We start from the raw sequence: 27,771 nt of genomic DNA, 5'->3' as shown, positions 1-27,771 counted from the left end.
GCTGGCCGACTAGTTTGGTTGATTGTGAGATGTTTTATTTTGAAATTTTGATGTCAGCCAACTACAAATTATTTATGAAATGTTTCTTGGACCTTGGTTTCACAAATGAACCAAAATGGGACTGATTTCATGGTGCAAAGTGTTTGAAAAGGAAAAGAAAGCAAGAAGACAGATTTGCTTTAAGAATTTCCTAAACTTTGGCAGTTTTGTTAACTACCTTCCCGTACGAGTTTTTACGTGAAATTTGATATAGTATTAGCCCTCATATGGAAGTTTGATTGTACCACATTTGGTGTTATTCTAAAACCATTTTGATATACAAATGATGTCCCAAAGTTTACTTTCAAATCTGGAAAATTCACTGTTTAGTAGTGAAAATTTACCAACTTTGAGCTACTATATCTTGACGCTCAAAACTTCAAATTTAGTTCCATTTGCTGTGTTCGAAACCTTGTATGGAATTCTTATTGTGCTATAAATTTTAGAGGCTAGTTCACTTCTATGAAGTTTTCCGAATTTCCAAATTTTACCGAAAAACATGACCAAAACTGTCCTATATGCTCAAGTCAGCCACTTTGAGCTGAAATTTGAATGTCTTCCGTTTAGAATATTTGAAAAGTGTCTTTTAGGAACTTTTAGTATTCTGAACCAAGATTCCAATGGTATAAAGTTTTCCAATTTTGAACCTACTGAGTGCAAGGTCTGATTTTTCTAAGTTTGACGCGCAAAGCTGAAATTTGCCGCTTTCTTAGAAAATGAAATTTTGGGAATTTGACTTCTTATCTTGATATTGATATAGCGTTTTGAACCCAATTTCATCGAGGATATGAGTTTCCTTAGTAACTTTAAAATCCTCACTTTTGAATCTTAACTTTCGATAAAGTGAAGCTCTTATAAAGACATTGACTAGAATTTTTTAAAGCAAGTGTGCGTTCTTCTTTGTTTGATAAGGAATTTGTGAATGTGTGAGAGTGATTGTTAGTCATTTTTTTTCAGGCGATCAAGAAGGTCTCGAAGAGAATCCCGAAGCGGATCGTTAAAGACTTTCTCACTCACTTTTGTTTTGACTTAGTGAGTGTCAAGTGCATGTTATGTGGTTAAGTATGTGAATTGTTTTGCATCAATTATGTGAATTTGGAATTTGTGAATCGAGTGTGTACTTTATCTCACTCGTCCTCTTTCAAATGAAAATAATATTCAAATTTGGTTATGTGCATTATACTTGAAACCATCGGTTGGAGTGTTGTCTCATCAACTCATATTCGTATGGTTATAATTCATATTCGTGATTCGTATTTGGAATCATCGAATGGAGCGCTGCTCATCAACTTATATTCGTATTCTTATTCGGGGGACGCCCAAACTCATAGGCTAACCTTGCGACTCGAGCCGACATGGACTTGGTTGGGAAGCTTGGCGAACCATGAGATATTCATAAAGCTTGATCTATTTGAGAGATCTCACTTGGTATACTCGAGTAGTATCGCCTTTTAAATGATGAGCGGGCCCGGAACAGGGGGTGTAATGGTGAATGGGATTCATGAAGTAAAGCGGTGTTCTACGGACAAAAAATACCTATCCAGATGACGGAGTGTCATCACAAAGAGGTATATGATCGAGACTCGGCAAAGCAAGTGGAACTTAGCTCTTGAGAGCTCCCGCATTCTTATCAAGTGTGTTTTGTATTATTTTGGGAATTACTTGAATGTTATAGCTTTATTTCTCGTACGAGTTTATTGCTACTTGAATTACGTGCTTGCATGATTTTCTTGGCCTCACTGAGCGTTAGCTCATCCCATTAGCTTTGGTTTCCTTAGCAGGGGTTGGAATGGAAGGAATTATGGAGAACCTGACTCGATGATCTTTTGATTAGGGTATTAATTGTATTGGACTAGACATCTTTTGAAAGTTGTATATTTTGGGGAAGTTGATGTATTTTGACTAATTGTGATGAAAGATTGAATATTTATGTATGGAAGCGACTCCTTTTCAGTTCGACTTTTATTATTGGTTGTTTACTTTTAAGTTTGAACTAGAATTGTATCGACTCCTGGCGAGAGTTGGGCAGACGTTCCGCAGATACCCTTGGGTTCGCCCTTGGGAGAAGTGGGGACGTCACAGTAACGACCAGTCGACCCGATCGTATGCCTTCTCCATGTCCAGTTTCAAGATCAAGTTTGGATCAACCAACCTCCTATCCAAGTCTAAAACCAACTCCTGCGCCAAAAGAATATTGTCCACTATCCTACGACCTGGAACAAACCCTATTTGCCATGGTGAAATGAGCTTCAGAAGGAGCCAATTGATCCTAAATCGCCAAAATTTTAGACACTATCGTAGAACTTACATTACAAAGGCTAATGGGCTGAAACTCCCTCCAGTGGGATGCACCCTCCACTTTTGTGATGAGCACGAACAAAGAGTGTGACCAGCTCTTGGGTTGCTCCATACCTTGGAAGAAATCCTGAATAGCCATAATTAAATCACCTTTAATAATGTCCCAGCAACTTTGGAAAAATCCTGCTCCAAACCCATCCGAACCTGGTGCACTCTATATCTCCATTCCAAACACTACCTCGTGGATTTTCTCCATCATAGGAAACCATTTCATCAGCTTGTTATCAACCTGAGTGACTCTAGGAACTTCAAAAGGAAGCTCAGTAGGGGCCTGCACCTGACGGTTGGATAAGAACAACCCCGAAAAAAAGGATATCATTGAGTTCTTAATGGCTTGTGGGTCTTCATGCCATCCCCCATCATCTTTCCTAATACGGGAAATGAAATTCGAGTTCCGACGTTGGCGGACCCAAGAGTGGAAAAATGCAGTATTAGCATCTCCCACCTGTAACCATTTAATACCCGCCTTCTGATGCCAAAACTCACACTCTATAGAAAGTGCCCAATTATATATCGCTCTGGCCTCATGAAGATGAATTGTAGACTCTTCATCCCTAATCAAATCATACTCCGACTCCCTTTGTTTTAACTCCTGCTCAGCCTCTACCACCTTAGAAGAAACATTGCCAAACACCTCACGGTTCCATTGCTTCAATTTGTCCCACACCGATTTGAGCTTGTTGTAAAATCTAACCATCCCCATGCCATAGACCTCTTTACTCCACGCTTCCAACACTATCTCCCGGAACTGGGGGTAACGCCGCCAAATATTAAGAAACCGAAAACAAGACGAACCCACCCTATTACTTGCACATTGAATCAAAAGAGGGCTATGGTCAGATCTCCCTCTGGCCATATGAGAAACTCTAGATAGCGGATAGGCCTCGGACCACAGCCTAGATAGCCCTCAGCCTATTCCTCGAATAAAGTGCTTTAATGGCTTTCATGATGACAATTTAGCTTTTCCTTGTTCAGAGGAATAGTTGTCTACTTTGCCTTTTGGCATCCATTTAGGGCCTTTCTTGACTTAGAGAGCTCAATCCGTACTCACTCGTAAAGTTAAAAGTACCCATGAATTTTCAAAACTGGATGATGCCTTACCTATGAAAAATGAGAAAGTTTCAGATGTTGCCAAATTCAAGATAAGATTGCTTGAGATAACAAAGTATAGTCAAATTCCATAATAGTTTAAGGGTTTATTTATTATGCATCCATAAGGGATGACAAAATTCCAAAAAACAAAAGAAGAAGTAGTCAGGTCAAATTTCCTTCTGTTGCTAAATTGCATACACTTTAACAAAAGAAGACATAGGTCAATATCTAATCTTATTCCCTAAAAGATAAAATAGAAGGTCACATGTTTTAAATAGTTGAATTGGTACCATTATGCTATGCCTCCTGATGAAGATCATCGTGGATTAACATTATTGCACAAAAATATTTCCTTGTGGCCTATAATTGCAAATATCAAGATTTTTGAGCTGGTGGCTCCTACTTAAATGGAAATTTTTCGAAAGCAAAAAAAAAAAAAAAAAACCTTATCGATCACACACACACATGTGTATGTATGTATGTATGTATATGTATATGTATATATATGTATTAGCATGCATATATTATGTGTATGCATGTGTGCATATATACCTATGTGTGTGTGTACATATATACGTGTGTGTGTATACATATACCAAAAATCAAAATATTTAAATGCTTTAAAAGTTGCTATATATAGTCAAGGGTGTCAAAAAGAATAAAAGAATAAGCAGGAGAGCAAATAAAGATGACATCCATTTTTACCTAAAATAAAAAACTTAAAAATCTACTCAAATAAAAAATTATACTTGGCCAAGTGTAGAAAAAGTAAAGTGTCCACTTGGCAAAAGGTTGGATAAACCAACTCAACAACCCATCAAACTAGGAATTGATATTTAATTAGAAAGCGCAAAAATTATTGAAATTTTGGTAATTGTAATGTATTACAAAACCAAGTAATAAAGATAAAAAAAATGATTGAGGAGAGAATTTAAAAAATAGAAAAACCACGATGTGATTGACAAAAAGTTTTAGAAAAAGGTGTAATTAATACAAACATATATAAGGTAATGAAGTAAATGATTATTTGAGAGTTGTTGTGGCTAAGGAAGTTAAAAAGAAAAAAAATAAGTGGGTGAAAAAATAAAGATGAAATTGATTGTTACCAAAAATAAAATACTTAAAAGATACTCAAATAAAAATTAAATTTATTTAGTCACATGGCTAAAACATAGAGCATCCACTTGACAAAATATTAGAGTATCCAACTCAACAATCTTCCAAAATAATAACTATATATATATATATATGATTGTGTTGCCTTGGGAATATTTTTCTAGAACTAATTAAATTAAAAAGCTCGAAATTATGTGTTACTAAAAGAAGAGAAAAATAAATCCAACAAGAAATACAAATATTAAATTTGTCCATGCGACAACATGGGAGGGTGTTTCTTGGCAAAATGTGAGACTGTCCGAATCAACAACTTCCCAAAATAGAAATTGAATAGCGAACTATTATGTTTATAATAGGTTTTATCTAATGGGTGCCTTTCACATACCTAAATCGCACCTAAACTTTCATTTGAATGCACACACTAATAATTATTATCTTCTCTTGTATTTATACACATTTTCTAATTAATTTTACTATTCTAAAAATCTAACACTTGAACTACATTTTAACAAGTGCCTAGTAACAAATGTCTATTAAACACTCGTTAGATAGATCCTTTTATAATATCATATGATTGAAGCATTTGATGACTGCATTTCATTTTTTATTCTGGTTAGGATTTGAAATTTTTTACTATATGCGTGTGTATGTGTATGTATATTATATGTTTGTGTGTGTGTATATAATACATTTTTCTTTACAACAAAAGCACGCTGTAAAGATGTGTCATAGTTGAAGAAACAAAAGTTATGACATCATGATTAAACCATTGAGTCGCAAGTTCCCGACCTAAACCCATACCTTAATAAAGTTGCCCAAGAAGCCATTTTGAGATTCTTAATTAATGTAGTCATCATTGTTTTCTTTAGTGTTTTTATCTATTTTTATTAGTTCAAGTTTTATTTGTCTTATATTGTAAATCACATTGTTCGAACGAGGTTAACGCCACTAGCAACAAGCAAATGTTCGAGAAAATGCCGATGAAAACGACATGCAGAGGCACTGGAGGACAAATTTGCGCTGGCTGGCTAAGTAACCTGCGCCAGTTCGTTGCATCAACTAGCATCTAAAGTTGAAGCACACCCCAATCCGGTGATAGATCCTAAGGTCCTTCGAGCCGGATCCCAGACCGGATCTACATTAATCATTTTCAAAAAGTTTGTAGCAGTTTCGCGTTTTTTTAAGTAGTTTTTATGTTTGATCTTGTATTTCTTCTTGATTGCTTCTGTGTCTTATTCTTTAATCGTTTTTAGTAGTTTTGTACCTAAAGTTGGAAAGCTTCTTGTATGACTATAAATGGCATTCTTTAGGTTCTCTCGCAAGTTAAACCCTTCCATAGTTAGTCAGTAATATCGATGTCACAAACACTGTGATTTACAAACTCATAGTTGCTTATTATGGCAAGTTTCTATTATTATATTAGACAACAAAGCACGGCTTAATTGCTGAGATGCTTTATGTGTAGCCGAAAGGTTACTGGTTTGAATGTGAATTGGTGAGATGCTTCATAGGTTGGAGTCATCATGGGGTAAGTGGAGAATTAAAAGGTGAAATTTTTTCTATTATTACTACAAACGGCTTCCCCAATTTTAATTTTTTTCCCCATCTTTTTGGTGTTTTCTCTCTTCTCATATGCCCTCCTTTTTTTCCTTAGTTTCGGTTTTCTTCACCTTGTTCTTTTACTTCTGCCCCTCCTCCTTCAATCTTCACTGTGTTTAAGACTCCTATTACCATAGATTCCCAAATTTTGGTGATGGATAAGGAGATATAACAAGAAATTTTTTTTAAAAAGTCTTGCAATTACATCTCCCTGCCATGAAACCCACCGATAATTTGGAAGACGAATAGGTAGGATACAGATTGGGAAAGAAGGGCAATCAAAGTTGAGTGATGGTGTGGGGAGATAGCATGGTTCTGCCTCTCTTGTTCCTTCCGCTTCCCCTACCCTTCTGCTTGAAGGCTTGATTGTTGATTGGATTGGAATTTGGATAACAAATTCAAGTGGATCTTAGTTTGTAAGATTTTAAAATTTTCTTTTATAAATTACGATTTTATGAAAGTTAAAAATGGAGGATATGGGTACGGTTGCCTGTGGACATCGGAGTTTGATGATGAGGCCGAGGCTTGAAGGGGTTGCTCGCAAATTTGGAACGAGTATGGAAATTGCTTTCTTTTGCTCAAGTAATCTGGCCGAAGCTTGAAATCAAGTTATGGACTGTGATGGTGTTATTTCCCATTTTTAATATAAAATATAAAATTATCCAAATCACAAAAAAAAATATATAATTAATGGTAGTATAGTACCTTTTTTAACCCTCCCACCCCTGCCCACGTCCTTCTTACCCTCAACTACTATGCCCAGGATTTGAACTCTACATGTGACAACAAAGAGAATTGTCAAGCATATTCACTGAAGAATACTGTATACTAAACGTTAAGGGGTTTCTTTTTTGTCTTGAAATTGAAGTATTTATCAGAAAAAGAGAAAGTTGTCTTATAAGAAGACAATCTTATCTTTACAAGAGAATTTACAGAATGAAAAATGCTTGACTTTCAGACCCCAAATGCATGCAACTTCCTTTCCAATTTGTTTGTGGGATAGCTCAGTCAAGAAGTAGAAAAATGACCAGCAAGCTAGATATAACATGGCAACAACTATTAAGGTACATACCCCTCAATCCACGCACAATCAAGAAAATACGCGTCTTGAAAGTTGAAAGCAACCCATTCAAGACACCCCAATTGGTCAACTGAACAAAAAACGAAGTGTATTTGCAGTTGGTTTTATTAAGAAGCTTAGATGGATGAGGTAAACGGGAGGAACTGGTAAAGAATGTTGTTGTTCATCAAATCAGGGGATAGAGGGGAAAACAAAATAATTACAGCATTCTTTAAACACTTTCACGCCAGTGAATCCTTCATTGACAGCATAAAATTCGAAAATTAATGTCACAGACATCACAACCATGAATTTCTGCCATTTTGGATTTGGATATCTACTTTATTCCTTTACGTCTTCACGCATAACATAATTTTTTAGATGTCCCTAGAAGAAAATGCAAATACAATAAGTTGAAATAATAAAAATTAGAATATTTCAATCAAAGTTAGTTTGATGGGACGAATTAGAATAATAAATTCAAAAAAGAAATTGCTTGTCTTATACTATTACCAGTAATGAGCAATTAAAAATCTGGTGACCAAATTCATACATAGGCTTTTCATAGAAAATGGACAAGATTTGGTCGTTTCCTTTTGTTCCTTATGATCTTCATATTCTCTATAATGCTCTTCTATTGGTTTGGAGTAACCAAATCAAAACGTATTTTTTTGTTTGAAAATTTTTGACCAACTGATAACATTCGTTTACTTATTATATGGTAGGCGTACCATAGTTTTCTTTCGACCGAATTACTCATGTTTTTGTAAATACAAATTATCAGTTCTTGAGTGAACATTTTGGGACCAAAAAGAAGAAGCCAAATTATGTTCAAACCAAAACTCGGCCAGTGGGCTCGATTATCTTATGTTTTAGTTTCATAAGGTAGTCTTATAATTTCGTTAATCGCAATTTCTGAATTATATTCCTCACGTAATAACCCGCTTCTATGGGGATAAGTCCCCGTTTGAGTTAATAGCTAATAGTATTGGCTACCACAAGAATGATAACTAAAGCTTTGTTTTTATCGAATTGTTAAAATTGGTTTACTAAAGGCACAAATAACCAATTAATTAAGCAAATCCAGCCTAAACGACATACAATTCTCCAAGTAGTGTGCTGTCAGAATTAAATAAATTCAGTATGGCTTGGTTCCTCTTGGTTTTCTAAAATCAAGACTTTAAACGTAGAAATTAACCAACAAAGAACTAAAAAGACTTCATTTTGTGTGTATTCTGATTTTTCGTTTGTTCGTTTTTGAATATTCTATACTTTTTCCATATTCCACTTTATTTGAAACATAGAAGTTATGTGGTCATTTTAAAACAACTGGATGATCATGGTAGAAAGCAACCCCTTCAAGCAGGTTACTTTCCACAAAAATTCACCAAAAAAAAGAGGGCAAATGTGGATAAATATGCCCGCTTAAACCAAAAACAGTAGATAGATCACAGAAGTAACAAGTCACTTTTTTTTTTTGAGAACTTTGATGCCCTTCAAGTGGGACTCCATGTAGTTAGAAGGATCATCTCGTGCATATACTCCAAACTTGAAGTTATGGGACTTTCCACCTCTTCCTGGTGCTTCAAGCACTTGAATCCCATCAATGAAAACCGTTAGTTTCCGAGCATGCGCATCATGAATTACATTGAGACGAAACCACCTATCATAGTTGTTGGGGACAGCTTGGAGAGGAGCAGTCGCGGAGCCAGAAAAAAATTTCAGTGAGGGCAAAAGCAATTCTAAAATTTTTTACCTACTCTTTTTCTAGTTTTTTAAGCAAAAAAGAAATATTCACCAATAAGTACAAATGATGTATATATTCCATAAAAAATTTAAAAAGACAAATTCAAAATTATTAATGTAATAATAATTTTATTTCAAAAAGCAAACTAAACCATTTACAATTGCTCACGACAAGTTTTCATATTTTAATAACAGTTTACAATCTTCTCATTTTGAACTTCACGAAATATATTTTTCTCAATTTAAGTAACTAAGCAATAATTCATTTAAGTGTCTTTCATTCTATTTTGTAACCGATTCTTCACTATAGTTATAACTGAAAAAGCCCCTTCTACGGTAGCTGTAGCAAAAGGTAAAATCAAAGCCAACTTTAAGAGCATATAAACCAATGGATACACAAAACTCGAGGAGCCACACTTGAAATTATATCAAATTTTTACGAATACTATAGAAATTTAAGCGGAGCAGTAGGGGCCCGTGCCCCAGTGCCCCAACCGTAGATCTGCCCCTGGAGAGGAGTTGTACAATATGAGAGGCTTCCATTGTAAACTCTAAGCATTAGAGTTTCTAAATGGTGGCTTGCTCCAAACACTTGCGTTGTGCTTACACCAGATCGAAGTTCCAGAACGAACAGATCCCCCAACACATCCAGTTAGTCAAAACTGGGCAGTATATTCTTCTTTATCATGTACTCTATGAAAATATCTTAATAAATAGGTCGGAATTTATGCCTAACCCTCCAACACATCTAGGTGTTTTTTTTATCGAAAATAATAGGGTAAAGTTAAATGTTCTATATATGTGCCAAATTGAAATAAATTCTCAATGCCCTTAATGATTAATGGACAAAAAAGTATTCTCTAATATAGTATCTATCTCACTTTGTGAGTTATTCCACTACTTTTCCTGACCAATATTGGGTATTAAAAATTTAACCGTACAAGCAAAAAAATTAAAGAAAAAAGGGACCATCATTGGCAAAAATAATTATCAATGCATATACATACATACATACATACATACATACATACATATATATGTGTGTTTATATGTATCTATGTGTGTATACATATATACACACATATATGTGTGCGCGTGTGTATGTATATATGTATATATGTATAGATACATATATAAACCCAATTCTGGATACATACATATACATATGTGAGGGTCCGAAATTTTCATAATTTTCATTTTGGATTACTTGCTTGTATGTATTCAATGCTAACGGACCGTTGTACCTTATTGATTCTTTCAATTGATTGCCTGTTGTTTTGTGGCAAGAGATATTATGGAAAGAAAGATATTTTGATGCAAAAGATATATCACTTGAGATTTTGCCATTTGTGTGAGAACTCGGGAAATTTATGTGTACACTTCGAATTTATTTCATTACATTTAATCTGTTATTAGAAATATTATATGTAACAAATGAATGGTTAAATTAAATGCATAATTGAATTTCTATAAAATTTAAAATTTAGGAAAAATAATAATAAAAACAATACTAATAATGATAAAGATAAAATATATATATATATTAATAAACAAATAATAGAATGGTGTAGAAAAATTTAGGTAATCAAATAAACATATGATGGACATATTGCAAATTGTGACATTTGAATTTATTATATAGTTGAATTAGGTACATGTCTAGTCAATTTACTTCCAAAACCAAATGTGTGTACATCTCCTAGTTAAATGTAGGAAAATTTCAAGGTGCATGTAAATTAGAATAAATGAAATTTGGAGTCAATGAGTGAGATAATAAAATGTCTGGCCCTTAGTAGGTAAACACGCTAAAACTAAAGGACTAATTTAACCCTAAAGGTTAGACAATTTACCATGCGACCTAAGGAAGAAATTATATGGAAAGGAAATAAGTAAGGTGTGTTATTTGGTAAAAAGCTGGGCGGTGATTGAAGGAAAATTTAGAGAAAACAGCCACCAAAACTACTAAGGTTAAACGGTGGAATGAGGAAGTAAATAGGAGTTGGTTTGGGCAGTGGAACAATTGCTGAGTCAGGAGTAACCGACAGCCAGAGGAATTAGGTGGCATTGCTGTTCTTTCTTTCATTCAAGCTATATAAACAACCGAGAGGAAAAGAAGAGAACTAACTGCTTAAATTTGCGCGGTGGCTGAGAGCAAAGAAAACTCCAATTACTCTTCTTACCAAGCCAACACTGAGAGTAAACAAAGAACTGAGAAAGTGAGAGCTGGAGCGGATAACTTCTAACCAAGGCTAAGGAAGTTACTGCAGGGAATCAGGATCAGAAATTCTAGCAGCCTGCGACAAGAAACCTTAGGGAAGAAAGGTAACCTTCTTCATTATAACTCACTGTTTAGATAGTATAATTAGCTAAACTTGAGCTACAAGTAGAGCTAGCTAAGAAATTAGTTTCTGGAGCGAGAAATGTTATGCAGAAACTATGAAAACTGCAGAAACTAGAAGTTGTAACCGTTTTAATATTTTGGGATGATAATGTTAAGAATCTGCAATAATTTCATGCTTATTTGGAAGAAAACGAATGAATGAATCAGCTGCAAGTTAAGTTGGTAGAGGAAGAGAATAAGCTTCGGTAGGAGAAAGATTCTATTATGCAGATGAAATAAACGAGTGACTGATCTGGTAGGAGAGGAGAAGTTTGAGCATGGAAAATCTGATGCATGCTGTTATGCATCAGAATTTGTAACTAAGAGCAGAAATGAGCTTTAATTCTGTTTAGTTCTTGTATTTTAATCTCACGTTTTGTTAAGGATAACCTGTAACCGAATAGATATTCCTTGCATGCTTAGCTGGAACCTGAGATTGAAGGGGAATCATGAGGAACTAACAAATAATAGCCTGTTGCTCCTGTCGAAATTCTGTCAATGCAACTGAGACTGGAAATGAGGAGCTATAACACTGAAAACTGGTGCTAATCTGGAAAATAATGCATAATATCCTGTTGTTATACGCATGCAAAAATTTGAGCATGCAAATCTGATGCATGCTGATATGCACCAGATTTGCAGCTAGTTGCAGAAATGAGGCATAACTCAGTTATTTCCTTTTGAATTCTGATCATAGACTGTCCTGTTTAGCCTAGGATGATCTGCAGTTGAATGGGTATCCTTTGCAGGATCAGCTAGGACATAAACCAGAAACGCAACTAATGAGAAATGTCAAACGAAAGGCTGCTGTTGCTACTGGAAACTAATGGTTGCAGCCTAGAGAAAGAATTAGGAACCATTGCAGGTTTCTTCAAGAAATCTGATTCCAAACCTTTACATTGAAGTGTAACACAGAATATAACATGTTAGTTCTAGCAAGTTTGTTAGATTACAACACATAATGAAACAATTAATGGAGGGAATTCTGATGAAAAGCTGATAGCAGTTTTGTTGGTGAATTTGATCGAATAACCTATTGAAATTTTGAGGCAATAACCTTAATTCATGTTGAACAGAATGTGTGTCATGTGTTTGATGTTTCGAGCCAGTAAACGAGGGAAGCTCCACTAAAACTCTGAAATAATGTTGCTAGGAGCTTGTCTAACGGCAGAGAGAAAGGGGGGCTACAATTCAGATGTAGTATCTAAAAATTTCATGACAATCAGCCACCATCTTGAGTAAAACATTGTGTAATATCTTGTCCCTACTCTCGTGTGCACCCTATTGACTTTTAACACTCAAAGGGGCTGTTAAAGCCTTAGAAAAATTCTAGCTAAAACTAGTAGGGAAAAACGGAAATCGAAACTGCTACATTGTTGGAGAAATTAGTGTTTGATGGAATGAATTGCTGAAATTTGAATATTGACTAAAACGGTAGCTAGCTAACCTTCTATGACATTTTGGAAATCCTAAAGTAACTCATTATAAATATATATATATATAACATGCCTTCAAATCACCTAATCTTGTCCTCACAAGCATTTTAAAGATTTGAGAACTTGAAGGACTAGTGTAGAGAAATAAAATCTAAATTACAAATGGCTTAAAATTAATTAGTTAAAAAGGGGACCAATGGAGTGTTCCTAACCTTTAATCTTAGAATCTTGAGTAGAAAATGGTTTAATCCTAATTTAAATGTTTTATAAATTATAAACTTGGAAAATATGTATATTCCTTAGTTTAAAAGGATAAAGTCAATAAGTTCAATATAAATGTAAGATAAGTATTGGATATATTATATTTTGTATTTTAAAGTCAAACTTGATTTTAATAGTTCAAATAATAGGATAATAAATAATAAGCAAACCTTTACAAATTGTCCACTTACTTTAGAATTATAAACTTGTGTCAGGGAGTAGCAGTGAGCCAAGAAACAAACCCGAGGTTCAAGAGTGATTTATTTGGAAACTTGGGGAGTGTTTCTAAATTTATGTGTTTAACTGTTTATGTTTACTTAACTGAAATAATGTGATAAATGTGCTTATTATGGAATATTGCTAGTGATTCATTGTAAAGTGTATTTCAATTGTCCCTCGCCTTCTAAGTCAGGAGTGTACTTTATCGCACTCGACTTAGTTGAGTTTGAAAGTTGATAATTGATCAAATATTACTGTAAGTGTGCATGAATGTAAGCCATATGTATACTTTATTGCATCGGCTAAACTGGGCCCCAAAAGCCTCTGTTCAACGGACTATTCGAGCCAGCAAAGGGCTTGGTCGGATAGGACGGAAGCTTTGGATAACTGTTTTGGTATACTCGAGTATTACCCTGAAGTTGGGAGATTATTGAACTGATTATTGAATGTAGGGGATTGTTTATTGTTTTGGAGGACATAAGGAGGTGAATTGGCGGAGTGTGCAATAATATTGAAATGAATGTACAATGACATTGAAATGAGTGTGCAATGGTATTGAAATAAGTGTCTCTTGACACTGAAATGAATGCTCAATGACATTGAAATGACTCACAGAAGGAAGTGGCTCTAATGCGAGCACCGTATCCTTTTAAAAAGTGATTGTTCAGTGAAGTGTTCTTTACTTTATTCAGTGAAGTGTTCCTTAGTTGCTTAATTTTGTTATTGGCTTATTTGGTTTAAGTGCTTATTGATTGTTGCTTGCATAGAAACCTCACTGAGCTTTAGCTCAACCCTTTAGTTTTGTTTTCCTTACAGGAGTTGGTGGTTGGGGAAAGAACGAGGGAGCTTAGGGAGTTAACATGAAGTCGTTTGTGATTGTAAATTATCTAGAATCATATCACGGCTGAAGTTTTGTATTAAACTTGGTATTGTAAAAGATTTGAACGCGTGGTTTTAGTATACAACAATATTATCTCTGAAGTTAATGTGAAATTAATGAGTCCTGGCGAGAGTCAGACAGACGATCAACTAACTTTTAGGGTACACTCTAAAAGGAGGTGGGGTCATCACAATTTGTCAACTTTTCAGACAAGATTTGACCAAGACAAAGGTTTTTGTTTATTTTTGCTCACTTTTAGTTGTTTACAAGTTGTTTGTGACCTAACAGTTATTTACATATTTTCTTTTATTTTCACTTACTAGCCCTAAACTCTTGGTTGCTTTACTGGTTCAATTATACCTATTTTCTTGTTTAATTTGATGTATGTTTAATTTGGTGCATGTTAAGTTTCATACTATATGATACTAGTATGACCGACTAGTGAGGTGTGTGCAATAAATTTGGAGGACAAGAAAAAATTTTGTGCAAAAGGGATTAGGTAACAAGAACTGTTAGATATCTTGGTGAACTAGAGACAAATAGAGAGACAAAGAGATAGACATCTCTTCTTTTCTTGCCATTGGTCAAGTATCCAACCAAAGTTGACCAAGACATTGACCAAGATAAGCTTTTCTTTCTTCCCTTTTCTTTCTTCACTATTTCTTCTTTCTTTATCTTGTCATGGGCGAAATTCTTGAGGGGAAAAGAGGGGAAAACCAACTCCAAGTTCAAGCCTTGATTTCTTGCTTGATTAGTGAGAGAAAACAAGAGAAACCCCTAGTCTACTCCGACAAACCTTGCACGAAGCTTGGAAGGAAGCTAATGGAGAAGTTTTGGAGGAAGAAACCCTTGAGTACTTCTTGCTTGACTGTCCATCTAAGATTTTGGAGGTAAAGAGGTGAGCTATGCTAGAAATCTTCCCTTATCTTTGAGTTTATTTGATATATGATGTTATAGAAGTTAAAGGAAGGACTTGTGTGGTGAATTTTATGATTTTCAGGTTAAGTTGTGAATTTCCAGCTTTGTTTTGTGGGATTTAAGAGGTAAAATTGATAGCAACCTTATCTTTCGTCACTTGTCTTTGCATCTACTTGATGGATGATACTCTATAAGGTAAAAGGCATGACTTTTATGGAAGATTTCATGGTTTATCAAGGTTATGTTGCAATTTCCAGCTTTGGTGCATAATCTAGTTAGTTTAATTTAGAATTTTGAATATGTGAAATTTTGATGGGTTTGTTTGCTAAGAAAATGGTTCATATATGTCATGACATGATATCTTGATTGATAGTGGTTTCGCCAAGAAAATAAGGTTGAAAGTTGGAAGTTTTGTTGAAAATTTTGGGAAAAACTTGCTGTTATTTCTATTAGACTTGGCCGGCTAGAAAAAGGCATTTTCCAGCTTTGATTTCTAGAATTTTGTCTTGATTTCGGCAAGGTTTTGCTCAAGATACTTTGTTAAATCTAAATCTTCACCTGTATGTTAGATTTGAGTCAAAACAAAGAGCACAAGAGAAGGAAAATGAGTTTTCTGTGATGCCCCCACCTCTCCCTAAGGCGAGCCCTAGGGTATTGGTGGGGCGCCTGCCCAACTCTCGTCAGGATTCACGCACTCAATCTTGTTCAAAAGAGATCCACAAGTCAACCATAGACTTAGGATTAAAGGAACACTTCGAATATACAAGCCAAATTTTTCTAAGGCTACCATTTAGTATTACAATCCAAAAACCCAAATATAACAAAGTTTACACTTCAAATGTCTCAAATATCATACAAAAACTTTACTAGTTTCAACCAAAGACCGCTAGTCTAGAGTTCCCAACTTCCACTTCCAAAACCTGTTAAAGAATAACAACTTAGGGTGAGCCAATGCTCAGTGAGACCAAGAAAATCAAGCAAGCAAACAAGTAGGAACCAAATCAAATAGCACACTTAAATATCACGATTTAACATGAATTTCATATAGGGGAGCAAGTTGGAAGTAAAACACAAATAGAAAGGATACAGGAGCTATCAAGAGCTATTCCCATGTCACGACCGGTTCAAGCCATCTTTGGTTGACCCTCCATCAACTCAAGTAGCAACATGTTCGTAGAGCTCCACTTATTTCCTCCATCCACCATATCACCCTCTCGGATCCGGAACCAAACAAGCACGAGGTGGCAATACTATTTGAGTATGCCAAGCAAGATCTCAAAAGATCAAGTTATAAAATTTTCCATGGTTCATCAAGCTTCTCAACCAAGCCCTTGCCGGCTCGAGTTACAAGGTTAGCCAATGGGTTGGGATGTCCCCACAAGTACAATTGGTTGATGAGACAATGCTCCAATCAACTTATAATTGATCTTAGCACTGAGTCGGGATGAGAGGCACCTCCCACCCGAATAGGGTGTGGTATATGCTGCTGCTCAGTGCTCACGAGTTAAAAGCATGTTCGAGTACAAGTGCAAGTCACACAAATTCATATAACAAGTAGCAAGTATTCAAGAGGGAGAAAACGAGGGCGATAAAGTACACCTTCGCCTTGGTAAGTTCGCAAATCACAAGAATCACATAGCACTTGAACAATTATCATTTCAATCATAGCAATATGAAGCATGCACTTGACACTCACCAAAGTCAAAAGCAAAACGAGAGCAAATGCAAGAGGTCAAACAAGCTCCTCGGTGTCCACGTGATCACCTGAAAACATGCACAATCACGGTTACCTAGGTATTCGACCATGGCTAATTACCAAAAAAAACCCCTTCCTACCCACACTCGACAGCCTCAATGTGACGCCCCCACTTCTCCCTAAGGCGAATCAAAGGGTATCCGCGGGACGCCTGCCTAGCTCTCGCCAGGACTCAAGCAATTCCATTCAACCTATAGCCGGACCACACAATACAAACCGAAACTTAGATACAATAAATGAGGAAACGTTCAAACTTAATAATAGTCAACCATTCTCCAAACCACACGTCAGTACACAAAATACAATTCGTCCAAAGGTTACATTTCCATACCAAAAGTACAATCCAAAGCCGAAGGCATAAACAAAAGTATTAGCAACCCTAAAACAAAAGTACATCAAGAGGCTGCTCCATTTTACCTCCGAATTCAACCTGTTAAGGAAAACAAATCTACAGGGTGAGCAAAACGCTCGTGAGGCCAAGAACACACATGCAACCACATAGTTCAGATAACAAGCCCAATTAACAATTCAGGTATTAGCTTGCAAGTAATTAATAACACCAATAAACTGTAACCAGAAACAATTCAAGGATATAGAAGCTCTCAGGAGCTAAGTTCCACAATTTGCCGATACCATTTATATATCTTTCCGTGATGACTCTCCGTCAACCGGATTGATATTTTCATGTCCGTAGTTCACCACTTACTTCCCATCCGTCCACCATACACCACTTCGGGCCCGCACTACATTTATAAGGTGATACTATACGAGTATGCCAAGCGAGATCTCTCAATAGATCAAGCTTATCATTTGAGTCTCATGGCTCACCGAGGTTTCCGACCAAGCCCATGCCGGCTCGAGTTCCAAGGTCGGCCTATGAGTTTGGGCGTCCCCCATTTGTCATGTAAATGTCGAGGAGATTCACTCCATCGACGTATGCAATCATAGCATACCATTTCATGAATTCAAGCATTCGATAGGTTTAAGCAGACATTTCAAGTCATGCAAACCAAGCAAATCATGTTAAGCATGAGTCATTCGTTTCAAATGAGAACGAGTGCGATCAAGTACACACTCGACTCCATTTTGTCAAAATCAGTTAAGCTAAGCATGAAATCAGGTGAATCAAGCATGAATCAAGTCTTTAGAGTTCAAGTAGGCATACACTTGACACTCACCAGTTATGCGAGCAAGTAAGTTGGAGGAAGAGTTCAAACTTCCACAGTAGGGTCCTCTTGGAGGTCCTCGTGCGTGCCTGAACATCGTATTTTAGATAATTACTGTAGGTCCCCAAGTGGTGAGAAAGATTGAACACGAGTAAGGTTCGAAAATAATTGAAAACTTCGTTTGACGTGCCTTTGAAATTGAATTCTCAAGAGGATGTAAAACTTAAGTACAAAAATTGGATTATTATCCTTAAAATCATTGGTTGGAAACAAGTACGAGCGAAAAGATTCCAAAACGAACGATCGAAATCGAAGGAAGGTTGGCCACGTCACAATCCGGCCGGAATCTGGCCGGATATCCGGCCGGATTTCTGGCCGGATTGGAGGCAGTGGCTAACCTCCTTTTTTTTCAATTTTGGCCACCAATCCGGCCGACAATCCGGCCAGAAACTGGCCGGATTCAAGGCCGGATTCTAGAAAAAATGTTCCTTCGCGGATTTCCTTTGAAATTTCAGAATTTTCGATTTTTGGTCAAATCTTTGAAAAATCATAACTTCTTTTCTACTAATCAAAAGTTGATGAATTTGGTACCGTTGGAATCGTCTTTGAAAGTACTAAAAGTTCTTAGAAGACACCGTTCCATGAATCTAAGTGGAAGGCATTCAAAAATGAGCCTAAAGTTGCTGTTCTAGATTGCTAAGATTGAGCCGGGTTGGTTTTTCGCTAACTTTGGAAATTCGGCAAAAATCACTCGTTGGAAACCGGCCCTTGAAACTTATAACTCAATTAGAACTGCAAGTAAAGTTTTGGATGGAACAAGCGGTTCAAGAATCGGAGTTTCGAGTACCGAGATACGCCAGCTCGAAGTTGGGGAAAATTCAAGATTGTTACAAAATTTCCAGATTTGGTTCCAACTTTGGGCCTTTAGTTAAGTGCCGAAACGGACTTGGATTGACACCAAATTTTGCAGTATAATACTTCCATATGAAGGTTATCTCTCTATCAAATTTCATGGAAAACTACCCTCGGAAGGGTGATCATTCAGTCAACCAAAGTTTGGAAAAATCCTTAAAGCAATCTGTCCAAATCTAAGATTTTCAAAACGAGCAGTCGCCGTATTTTGATCATAACTCTCTCAATTTAACTCGGAATTGAAAATGGTTGATAGTGTTAGAAAATAAATTCACAGGGCTACAACTTTACAGAAGAAATCGTTACAAGTTTCGCAACTGGTTCAAAATCAAGCCTCAAGTTGCAGCATCATCAAATCATTGCGGCAGAACGGAGAAACAGGACAGCCGACTTCAGATGAATGGTGTGGCTCACACACATGAAACCAGAATGTGCATTACACACCGTTGGAAACATGGGAACGTCTAGTTTAAAATTCCACTGACGGCACTTGATTTCGATCTCGGAGTACGGAGTTATGGACAAAATACAACCACTGGTCTGGATTACGGCGAAACCGTTTTCCAGATTACCAGTTTTTGAAATAAATTCGTTTGATCAACCAAAACTCAATATTTTTCAACGAAATTTTGTACACAACTTCTACAACATGTAAACAACATAATCAAGCCTTTAAATCCTCAATTATCTACAGTAAAGTGACCGAACAGAGCAGGGGTAAAATGGGAACTTTTTGTTTCAAGAGTTAAACAACGTTTCTGTCAAGAATGCACCTTTAATCTACTTCCTTAAGCTCTAATTCAGCAAATAAACCATCATCAAACATCATCACAGCCATCAATCCAAAGTGGGAGTTCATAGAGCCCACATTTCCAACAATCCAAGCTACTAAAGTAAAGATTCCAACTCAAATACGTAAATCAAATTCCGTAAGACAAGTTGAAGGTGTTAGATTGTTACCTACTTTGATGGCTGCTCAGATCAGAAAATTTCGGTCCCTATGAAGCCTGAAGACAGCCGTGAAACTCCTCCCTTTTCCAGCCTAAGTTGTTGTCCAAGTAAAAAGCTAAACGAATGTGAAGTTTGGTGAGAATCTATGGAAGTTTCGGTAGGAATTTGGTTGAGTTTTGGAAGAAAAGAAATGGTGAAGCTTGGTTGTTCCTTTGCTGCAGTCTAGCCGGCCATTGTAGCAGAGAAAAGGAAATGAATTGCGGCTCTGAAGCTTTTGCGTACTAAAGACGCTTGACGTCAAATCCTTTGATACGTCAAATCAATTTTAACTAGTACCCTACGCGCGCGTTTTGTATCCGATTTCTCTTACGTTTGTTGCACTAGTGCACTAAACCTCTAGGGCCCTTACATTCATATAAATATTATTCATTCTTAATTGTCCCAAAATAATGGTCCAAAGTCCCTCAATTAAGCGCGCACGTGAAAACACGTATTTCTAATTTAGGCGCAATAAAAATTAAAACCTTTGAGAAATTCTTATAACGATCGTACCACTAGTTATTACTTGTGTGTTTAAACCTAAAATTGTCGATTTTAGGACCATTGTATATGTCTTAAATTTTTAGCTTATTGTACTCCCAAATGGCTAAAGTTTTTAGACACGTTTCCATTTTTCGCTAAATAGGCTTATAAGAAAATATTTGTTTATTCATCTATATTTTTATTTTATTATTTTTAAAATGAGTCACTTTAGAAATATAACGAACTATAAAATCATGTACTTAGATCTAATAGGCTAGAAAATATTATTCGTGGCAAAAATCCAAATAAATAATTATTTAGCCAAAATTAGGGATTTTAAAATAATGGAATTTTCGAATCCTCACACTCAAGCTCAAGTCAAATTAAAAGAGAAAGCTTCTCACTTAATCATTGAAATAATACTCAAGGAGGACTCAAAAGTTCCATTTTCGAATCAAGTCGTGGCAAGGACTTTCAATTTAAAAAGAGGAGTACCACGCTAATTTTTTTTGACACGAAAATTGAGGAAAGCAAATAATGTTTTCATATCTTAAAACTTCTAATCTTATACCCAAGTTTTAGAATATAAGTGAGCATTCACGTTTCTAAACTTACGAAGTCAAAATCCATCAAAACGTTACTTAATTCATAGTAAATATTGGAGTTAAAGCTCCAAGTTTCAAATATGAAGTTAGTGAAATTTCTCAAGAATTACTCTAGCTAAAACACTAAATTTATGGTTCATTTTCACGGAAACCGAAGGCATAAGACTAGGAGGTGAAATTTTTATTTTTCAAGTATGAAATGAGGTGCAAATATTCAACAAGGTTAGGCTTGAAACCCAGAAAATGTTTCCAAACCACTTTTGAGCTTTTGTCACTTTATAAGGAAAATTTCAGTTTTTTTTGCAACCTTCTTTGAAAAATCATAACTTGAGTTCCATAAGTCCAAAAATTGCAAATCTTATACCATGAGAAAATAGACTCAATGAACTAAAACTCTCCAGAAGACATTCTACTATATTCAAATCAGAAACCAATCAAATTTTAGTTCCAGTCGCTGCTACCGTAAAAACAGGGCAAAATAGTCTTGAATTTTAGTGAAATTTGAAAATTTATCAAAATTCATAGGAATCGAACTAGCCCCTGAAATTCATACCACTGAAAGAACTTCAAGTCTAATTTCAAACGCAGCAAACAAAACACAATTTGGATTTTTTTACACCGAGATATAATAGTTTTTTGAAAGCTGGTTTTTGAAACCTGAAACACGGAAATTCTAGCTTTGGAACACCCGACACAGTTTCTAATTCAGGTCATAACTAAGGCTACACAAGTCCAAAATTAGCATAGTTTAACAGTGTTGAAAACTAGATTCAAAATACTAAAAATCACTAGAAGAAACTATCTTCAAATGCATTTATTAAGGGGAGTGAAATCGAGTTACAAACTGCAACAGTTCTTGTGTCGCAATTAAAACAGTAAGAGAAAACAACCAATTTTTCTAGTTCACTGCGACTCATAGAAAATGAACTACCATGTGTATTTTATATCATTAGAAAGCCTCGGAGTCTAGTTTCACATGCCATAAACGACACTTGATTTTGACTCCTGTACAAAGAATTACGTGAACATTGGTTGGCTACCCTGCTCTAAAATTTCCAGGTTTGTTCTTCTCCTATAAGTTTAACTTTAACTCATTCAAATGAAATGTTTCTTGGAAGATAATTTACACACACATTACCCAACATGTAGCAAGCATTTTGCATCAATTTAACCACAAATTTTAGGAATTAAAACAAGGGAAAAACTCCAGCAAAATTCGGACAGCGGCCTTGCTTCTTTCTTTCCAAATTCTCCTCCTAACTCTCACACCAAAACCAAGCTAGAATCCACCATAACAACAACCAACATACAAGAAATCCTCAAGTCCACTACCTAATAATCCTCCTCAAGGCATCTTCCTAAGAGCAAGTCAAGAAAGCAAGAATATCCTCAAGGTATGCTACCTAATGTCAAGGTTCATAGAACCCTTCAACAATCCCAAGTTTCTAGCTAAGATTGAGCTAAAAGATGAAAGAAAGATTGGAGCTTGGAGAAGTTACCTTTATCTAAGGATAGCAAGCAAAATCTCAAGAAACCAAGCACTAAACCTCCAAGAACCTTCCTTCCACCAAGTCTTCTACCAAGCTTGAAGATGATCCAAGGTGTGAGCAAGGTTGGGAGCAAGATTAGTGAGCAAGATTGAGAGGAAGAAGATGAAATTTTCTTGACTAAAGGAGACGAGGAGGGGCTCGGCCAAGAGGAGAGGAAGAGAGATTGAGATTTGTGTGTTTTTGTGATGTGAAATGGTGAAAGAAAGAAGTGACATAAAGCCACTTTTTATGGTGCAAAAGTCAATATTTGAATAGTGGTTTATTAATGCTCCTGATTGAGCTTAACTCAAGTCACTCACCTCTAATCCCTCAATTAACTTTTCTTAGGCAACAATTGATCATCCTTAACTCTCCAAGACCACTGCATTCTCTGACTAAATATTGTCTCGAAAAGTGTGTTTTCTCAAATTTTCACTAATTGGGCAACAGAAAAATTTAGTTTAAGAGCAAACATGTAAATATATATATATATATATATATATATATATATATATATATATATATATATATATATATATATAATGGGGCAATGTACAATGCAGATGCAATTAAAATGAATGAAATAATTTAATTGGGGCAAATGAATAAATAAATAAATAAATAGATAAGCCAGTAAAAGAGAATTTTGGGTCTTCACATTTTCTCCAACATGTTTTCTTGCTCAAAATTTCCAATTTTGTGCCTCAAAAATCTTATCCTATTGTCTTCAAAATTCTTGGCTATAATCGACGTGTTTTTGCTCCATATTATACTTGAAACATGGACCTATCATACATGTGGTTTTCCCTTGATTTGAATTTGATTTGAACTAGAAACCATGGCCCTTTCGGAAGCTGTATTTAGGTTCAACGTACAATTTTCTGTGTTTGTTAAATGAAGCTTCGAACTCATATTTTCTCATTTATCTTGGCTTTAAATGGATAGACTCTTGATAGCTTATATGAGCACAGGATTTGAGAAGACGAATTAGGGTTTGAAGTGGAAACATTGAGGTCAAGTGGTGAGTGTTCCTTGTGTTTGTGAATTGAATGTCTTGATTGTGTGGTTGTTGTTTGACTTTTAAATGTATTTCAAAGATCACTTTACTATTGATAGGCAAGTGTGTACTTTACTCCACTCGACCTAAGTGAATATGAATTTTCAACGATTACATGCTTGAATGTTATTTATGTATAAACGTAAGCCATTGGTTGAATTGGACCCTTGCCCTTCGTCACTAGCCCATTCGGGCCAGAAGCAGACTCGATCGGGTAAGTTGGTAACTCTGGGTCACTGTTTTGGTATACTTGAGTATAACCACGAAGTCAGGTGGAGTACTGACCAGTGAATGGAATGCAATGAATGAATGACTGAATGACTGATTGAATGACTGAATGAAATAATCAATTTCGGGGTTTTTGTTTTCAAATGTGTTTTCAAATATCGGAAGTTATAAGGAAGAAATGGACGGAAACTGAATGACTGAATGAATGAATGGCTCCAAGTGAGCTCGTATCCTTTAAATGATTGAATGATTACTTCTTGAATGCCTTGAGATTGTTTATTACTGTACAAAGTGTGTGAAATTGTTAAATGCAATATTTTGTGCTTTGACTAGTGTTTTGCTTGGATGTTTGTTTGGGGAATCTCACTAGGCAATAGCTTACCTCCCCTAGATTTGTTTTCCTTGCAGGAGTGGAGATTCAGAGCGGATAAACTTGAACTAGTGTACTGATCCTCTTGTACATGTACTTTTGGTAGACAGATTGTACTTTTGATCTTCGATGGTGTATTTTACGTTTCACTTTTGAGTTGTAATTAAACTTGAATTATTGATTGAATTGTAGAACCCTGATGTTAATTTAGAGGCTTGAATGGTTATTTTGAAAATTTATTATAGTGAATGTCGTGAGTCCTGACGAGAGTTGGGCAGGTGATCCGCCAAACCTTTAAGTACGTCCTAGGGGAGATGGGGTCTTCACAACATACATACATACACACACACACACACATATATATCTGTGTGTGTGTGTACATGTATGCATGTACACATATATATGTGTGTGTATATACATACATACATACATACCATATATACATACATATATATATGTGTGTGTGTGTATATATGATATATGTGTGCACGTGTATATGTGGAGCTATATAAAAAGATTTAGAGAACTATGCCAAACTATGCTAAAGCTATATATCAGAGCTTTAGACAACTATTTGATTTAGAAAGAAAATTAGAAGCAAATGGACAAATAGCATTAAACGAAGTATTATACTATGATAATATAGGAAATATTAGAGTTAAAATAGAAGAAGATAATTCTGAAGATAATTTAGAAGTAGCTAGCATAATATCATATAGAGAATTAATGGACCAACAACAACAAAGTGGTGAAAGCAGTAACAGACCAACAAGTATGCAGACGGATCCTAGTCACACAGGAAATGTTAGAACATATGAACCAGGACAACCACCCAGAATAGTCTATAATGAATATAGAGAACCAGAGGAAAAATATAGTTCTAGGGGAAAAAGAAGACCATTAGAATTAGAAATAAAAGAGCATTCAGTAGATGAAGGAAAAACTTTAATGTTAACATCTTACGATCCACAAATGATAGAAGATGTAATAGGAAGCTGGAAAGCTAGAGTAGTAAGAAACTATATACAAAAAGGTTTCGATCATAACGTAATAGAGATGTATACATATTTAGAAACATTTTTAGGAGGAGTAGCAAGAGCAGCATGGGAAGCATTTAAACAAAAATTTCCAGATAGGTTACAACAAGATCAGGCACATGGGGTCAATCCAATGAATTTTGTTAATCGAGTAGAAGAAATTCTATTAGCAACAAGTCCAAATAGAGGAGGAGTAATGACACAGATAGAATCGGTAAGAAAACTAGAACAATTATCAATTAGAAACTGGAAATATATTAAACCTTTTTTACAAGACTTTTTATATTATAGTTGTTTGGCAGGATGTTTTTATGATGAAAGAATTATAGAAAAATTATTTGCAAAATTACCAGACGACTTAGGAAAGAAAATATATACCTTATACAAAGCAACGCCCATGGAACCAACATTAAAAAATGTGAGTACGGCAGTAAGATTTATAATCAATAGACTAGTAGAAGAATGTACTTTTATAAAAATACAAAGACAATTAAAAGGAGAATATAGTTTTTGCTCAGAAATATACACACCACAAAAATATGGAGAAAAAGATAAAGAAAAAAGAAAATATAGAAAGCCTTTTAAAAATTATAAAAGATACCCTAGAAAACAATATTATCTTAGGAAAAGCAAAGCTAGAAAACCATTTCTCAAAAAAGAACATCATGTTAGAAGATATAGACCAGAAAGAACTTATGGAAATAGATTATCTTGTTTTATTTGTAAACAACCAAATCATTTAGCAACAAATTGTCCACAAAAACATAACTCTTTTAATAGGGAAGCTCACTTAATAGAATTATTTTCGGAAGATTTAATAGAAATAGATGATAATATACTAGAGACAGAAAGTATTTATAGTATAGTATCTGAAGACTTAAATTTAACAGATTTTATAGAACAAGAAGACACAAGTTTTATAGATGAAATTTTGGAAAAATCAGAAAACAGAACTATCATGGATAATATATATTTAGAAGAAATGAAAGAAGACTTTAAAGTATTGGAAGACTTAGAATTAGTTGATGTAGAATGTATCCATAAATGGGAACATAGGAAAGGAAATTATAGTAAAGCATGTTATAACTGTAATAAATATCCGTCAATAGAATTAAGGTTTCAATGTCAGCTATGTTATATAGAAGGATGCAAATACTGTTTAGAAAAGCTTGCACAAGAATATGTTTTAGTAGAAAATACTAAAAAAGAAACAATCGAAGAAAATGTGCCTTTAGAACATTATTTGGAAAGAAGAATAAGAATTTTAGAAAATAAGGTTGACCAATTAGAACAAAAGATAGAAAAATTAAACAAAAAAAAAACAGTAGAAAGAGAAATATCTATAGAAAACATAGATTTAGAAATCTTTCCAGAAATAGAAGAAATAAAACATAATTATGATCTAGAATTATTACAAGCAGGAACATCAAATATAACATCCATAGAAGTAAAAACTCGAATAAAAATAGGAGATTTTGAAACACAATTATTAGCAGTAATAGACACAGGAGCTAGTAATATAGTAATCCAACAAGAATTAATTCCAGAAAAATATTATGAAAAAGCATACCATATTAGAACGGCTAGGCAAATGGATGGAAGTACATATACATATGATACAGCTTTACATAATTCTTTATTGTTTTTTGAAATAGATAGCATACACTGTACACAACCATATCCTGTAACAGAAATATATATTAGAAGTTTTCCTTATCAAATGATATTAGGACTATCATTTATTTTACAGGCATATCATGGCATGATTCTTACTAGAACAGGATTAACATTCCTTAGAGAACATTTTTTACCATATAATACTTTTTTAACAAGCAATAAATTTAAAATAAATAAAGATAATAAATTTACAAGACTCTTAGGACTAGAAGAAAAAGATAATTGTAAATGTGATATAAAAGGTAGCTGTAAGAATGATTCAACCCAGGAATATAGGGGGAAGAATCAGAAAATTAATTCTTTTGACAATATGGAGATGACTGGAGAAAGGCATTTATATTCGTCACAAAGAATTCAAAACTATTTAGAAGACAAAGAATTTGAAGAATATTTAGAGATAGAAAATTATGACACAATAGAAACTATTCTAAATAATGAAAAACTATATGATCTGTTAGAAACAGGACATAGAGATATAGATCAACTAATAAGTGAATTAGAAAAATTAGAATTTTTTGGAGAAAATCCAACTATTCATTGGGAAAAGGACAAAACAGAATGTAAGTTAGATATTCTAAATCCAAATTTAAAATTTAGCACAGCAAAAATAGAAGCTAGTAATGATGATATAAAAGAATTCGAAATGCATATAGCTGATTTGAATAAGTTAAAAATAATTAGAAGAAGTACTAGTCCACACAGAAGTGCAGCATTCATAGTTAAAAAACATAGTGAAATAGTTAGAGGAAAAAGCAGAATGGTCATAAATTATAAAAGATTAAATGACAATACTAAAGAAGATAGCTATGATATACCAGATAAAAATGAGTTAATAAATAGAATCCAATATAGATATA

The 27,771-nt window shown here is 34.8% G+C and overlaps 1 protein-coding gene, 2 long non-coding RNA genes and 1 pseudogene across 3 annotated transcripts; 1 reads left to right on the top strand and 3 right to left on the bottom strand.

Annotated features, from left to right (window-relative positions):
- Positions 1 to 2,115: 2,115 nt before the first annotated feature.
- On the bottom strand, positions 2,116 to 3,100 carry LOC140037926 (uncharacterized). Its single transcript, XM_072083102.1, has 3 exons — positions 2,576 to 3,100; positions 2,348 to 2,464; positions 2,116 to 2,217 (listed from the first exon to the last, which is right to left on the bottom strand). Exons 1-3 carry the CDS (start codon positions 3,098 to 3,100, stop codon positions 2,116 to 2,118), a joined length of 744 nt encoding a protein of 247 aa, XP_071939203.1.
- A 5,628-nt stretch (positions 3,101 to 8,728) lies between these two features.
- LOC113735863 (citrate-binding protein-like) overlaps positions 8,729 to 27,771 on the bottom strand; it is a 38,148-nt pseudogene continuing 19,105 nt past the window's right edge.
- Positions 11,071 to 14,287, top strand: LOC140038125 (uncharacterized). Its single transcript, XR_011841943.1, has 2 exons — positions 11,071 to 11,332; positions 14,123 to 14,287. It is a non-coding gene; the product is annotated as an uncharacterized lncRNA (long non-coding RNA).
- On the bottom strand, positions 17,098 to 20,114 carry LOC113733691 (uncharacterized). Its single transcript, XR_011841942.1, has 2 exons — positions 19,903 to 20,114; positions 17,098 to 17,290 (listed from the first exon to the last, which is right to left on the bottom strand). It is a non-coding gene; the product is annotated as an uncharacterized lncRNA (long non-coding RNA).

The sequence above is a fragment of the Coffea arabica genome, chromosome 3c (genome assembly GCF_036785885.1).
Source record: "Coffea arabica cultivar ET-39 chromosome 3c, Coffea Arabica ET-39 HiFi, whole genome shotgun sequence".
NCBI lineage: Eukaryota > Viridiplantae > Streptophyta > Magnoliopsida > Gentianales > Rubiaceae > Coffea > Coffea arabica.
The sequence above is the reverse complement of the archived record's forward strand: the minus strand, read 5'-3'. Positions and strand labels throughout refer to the sequence as shown.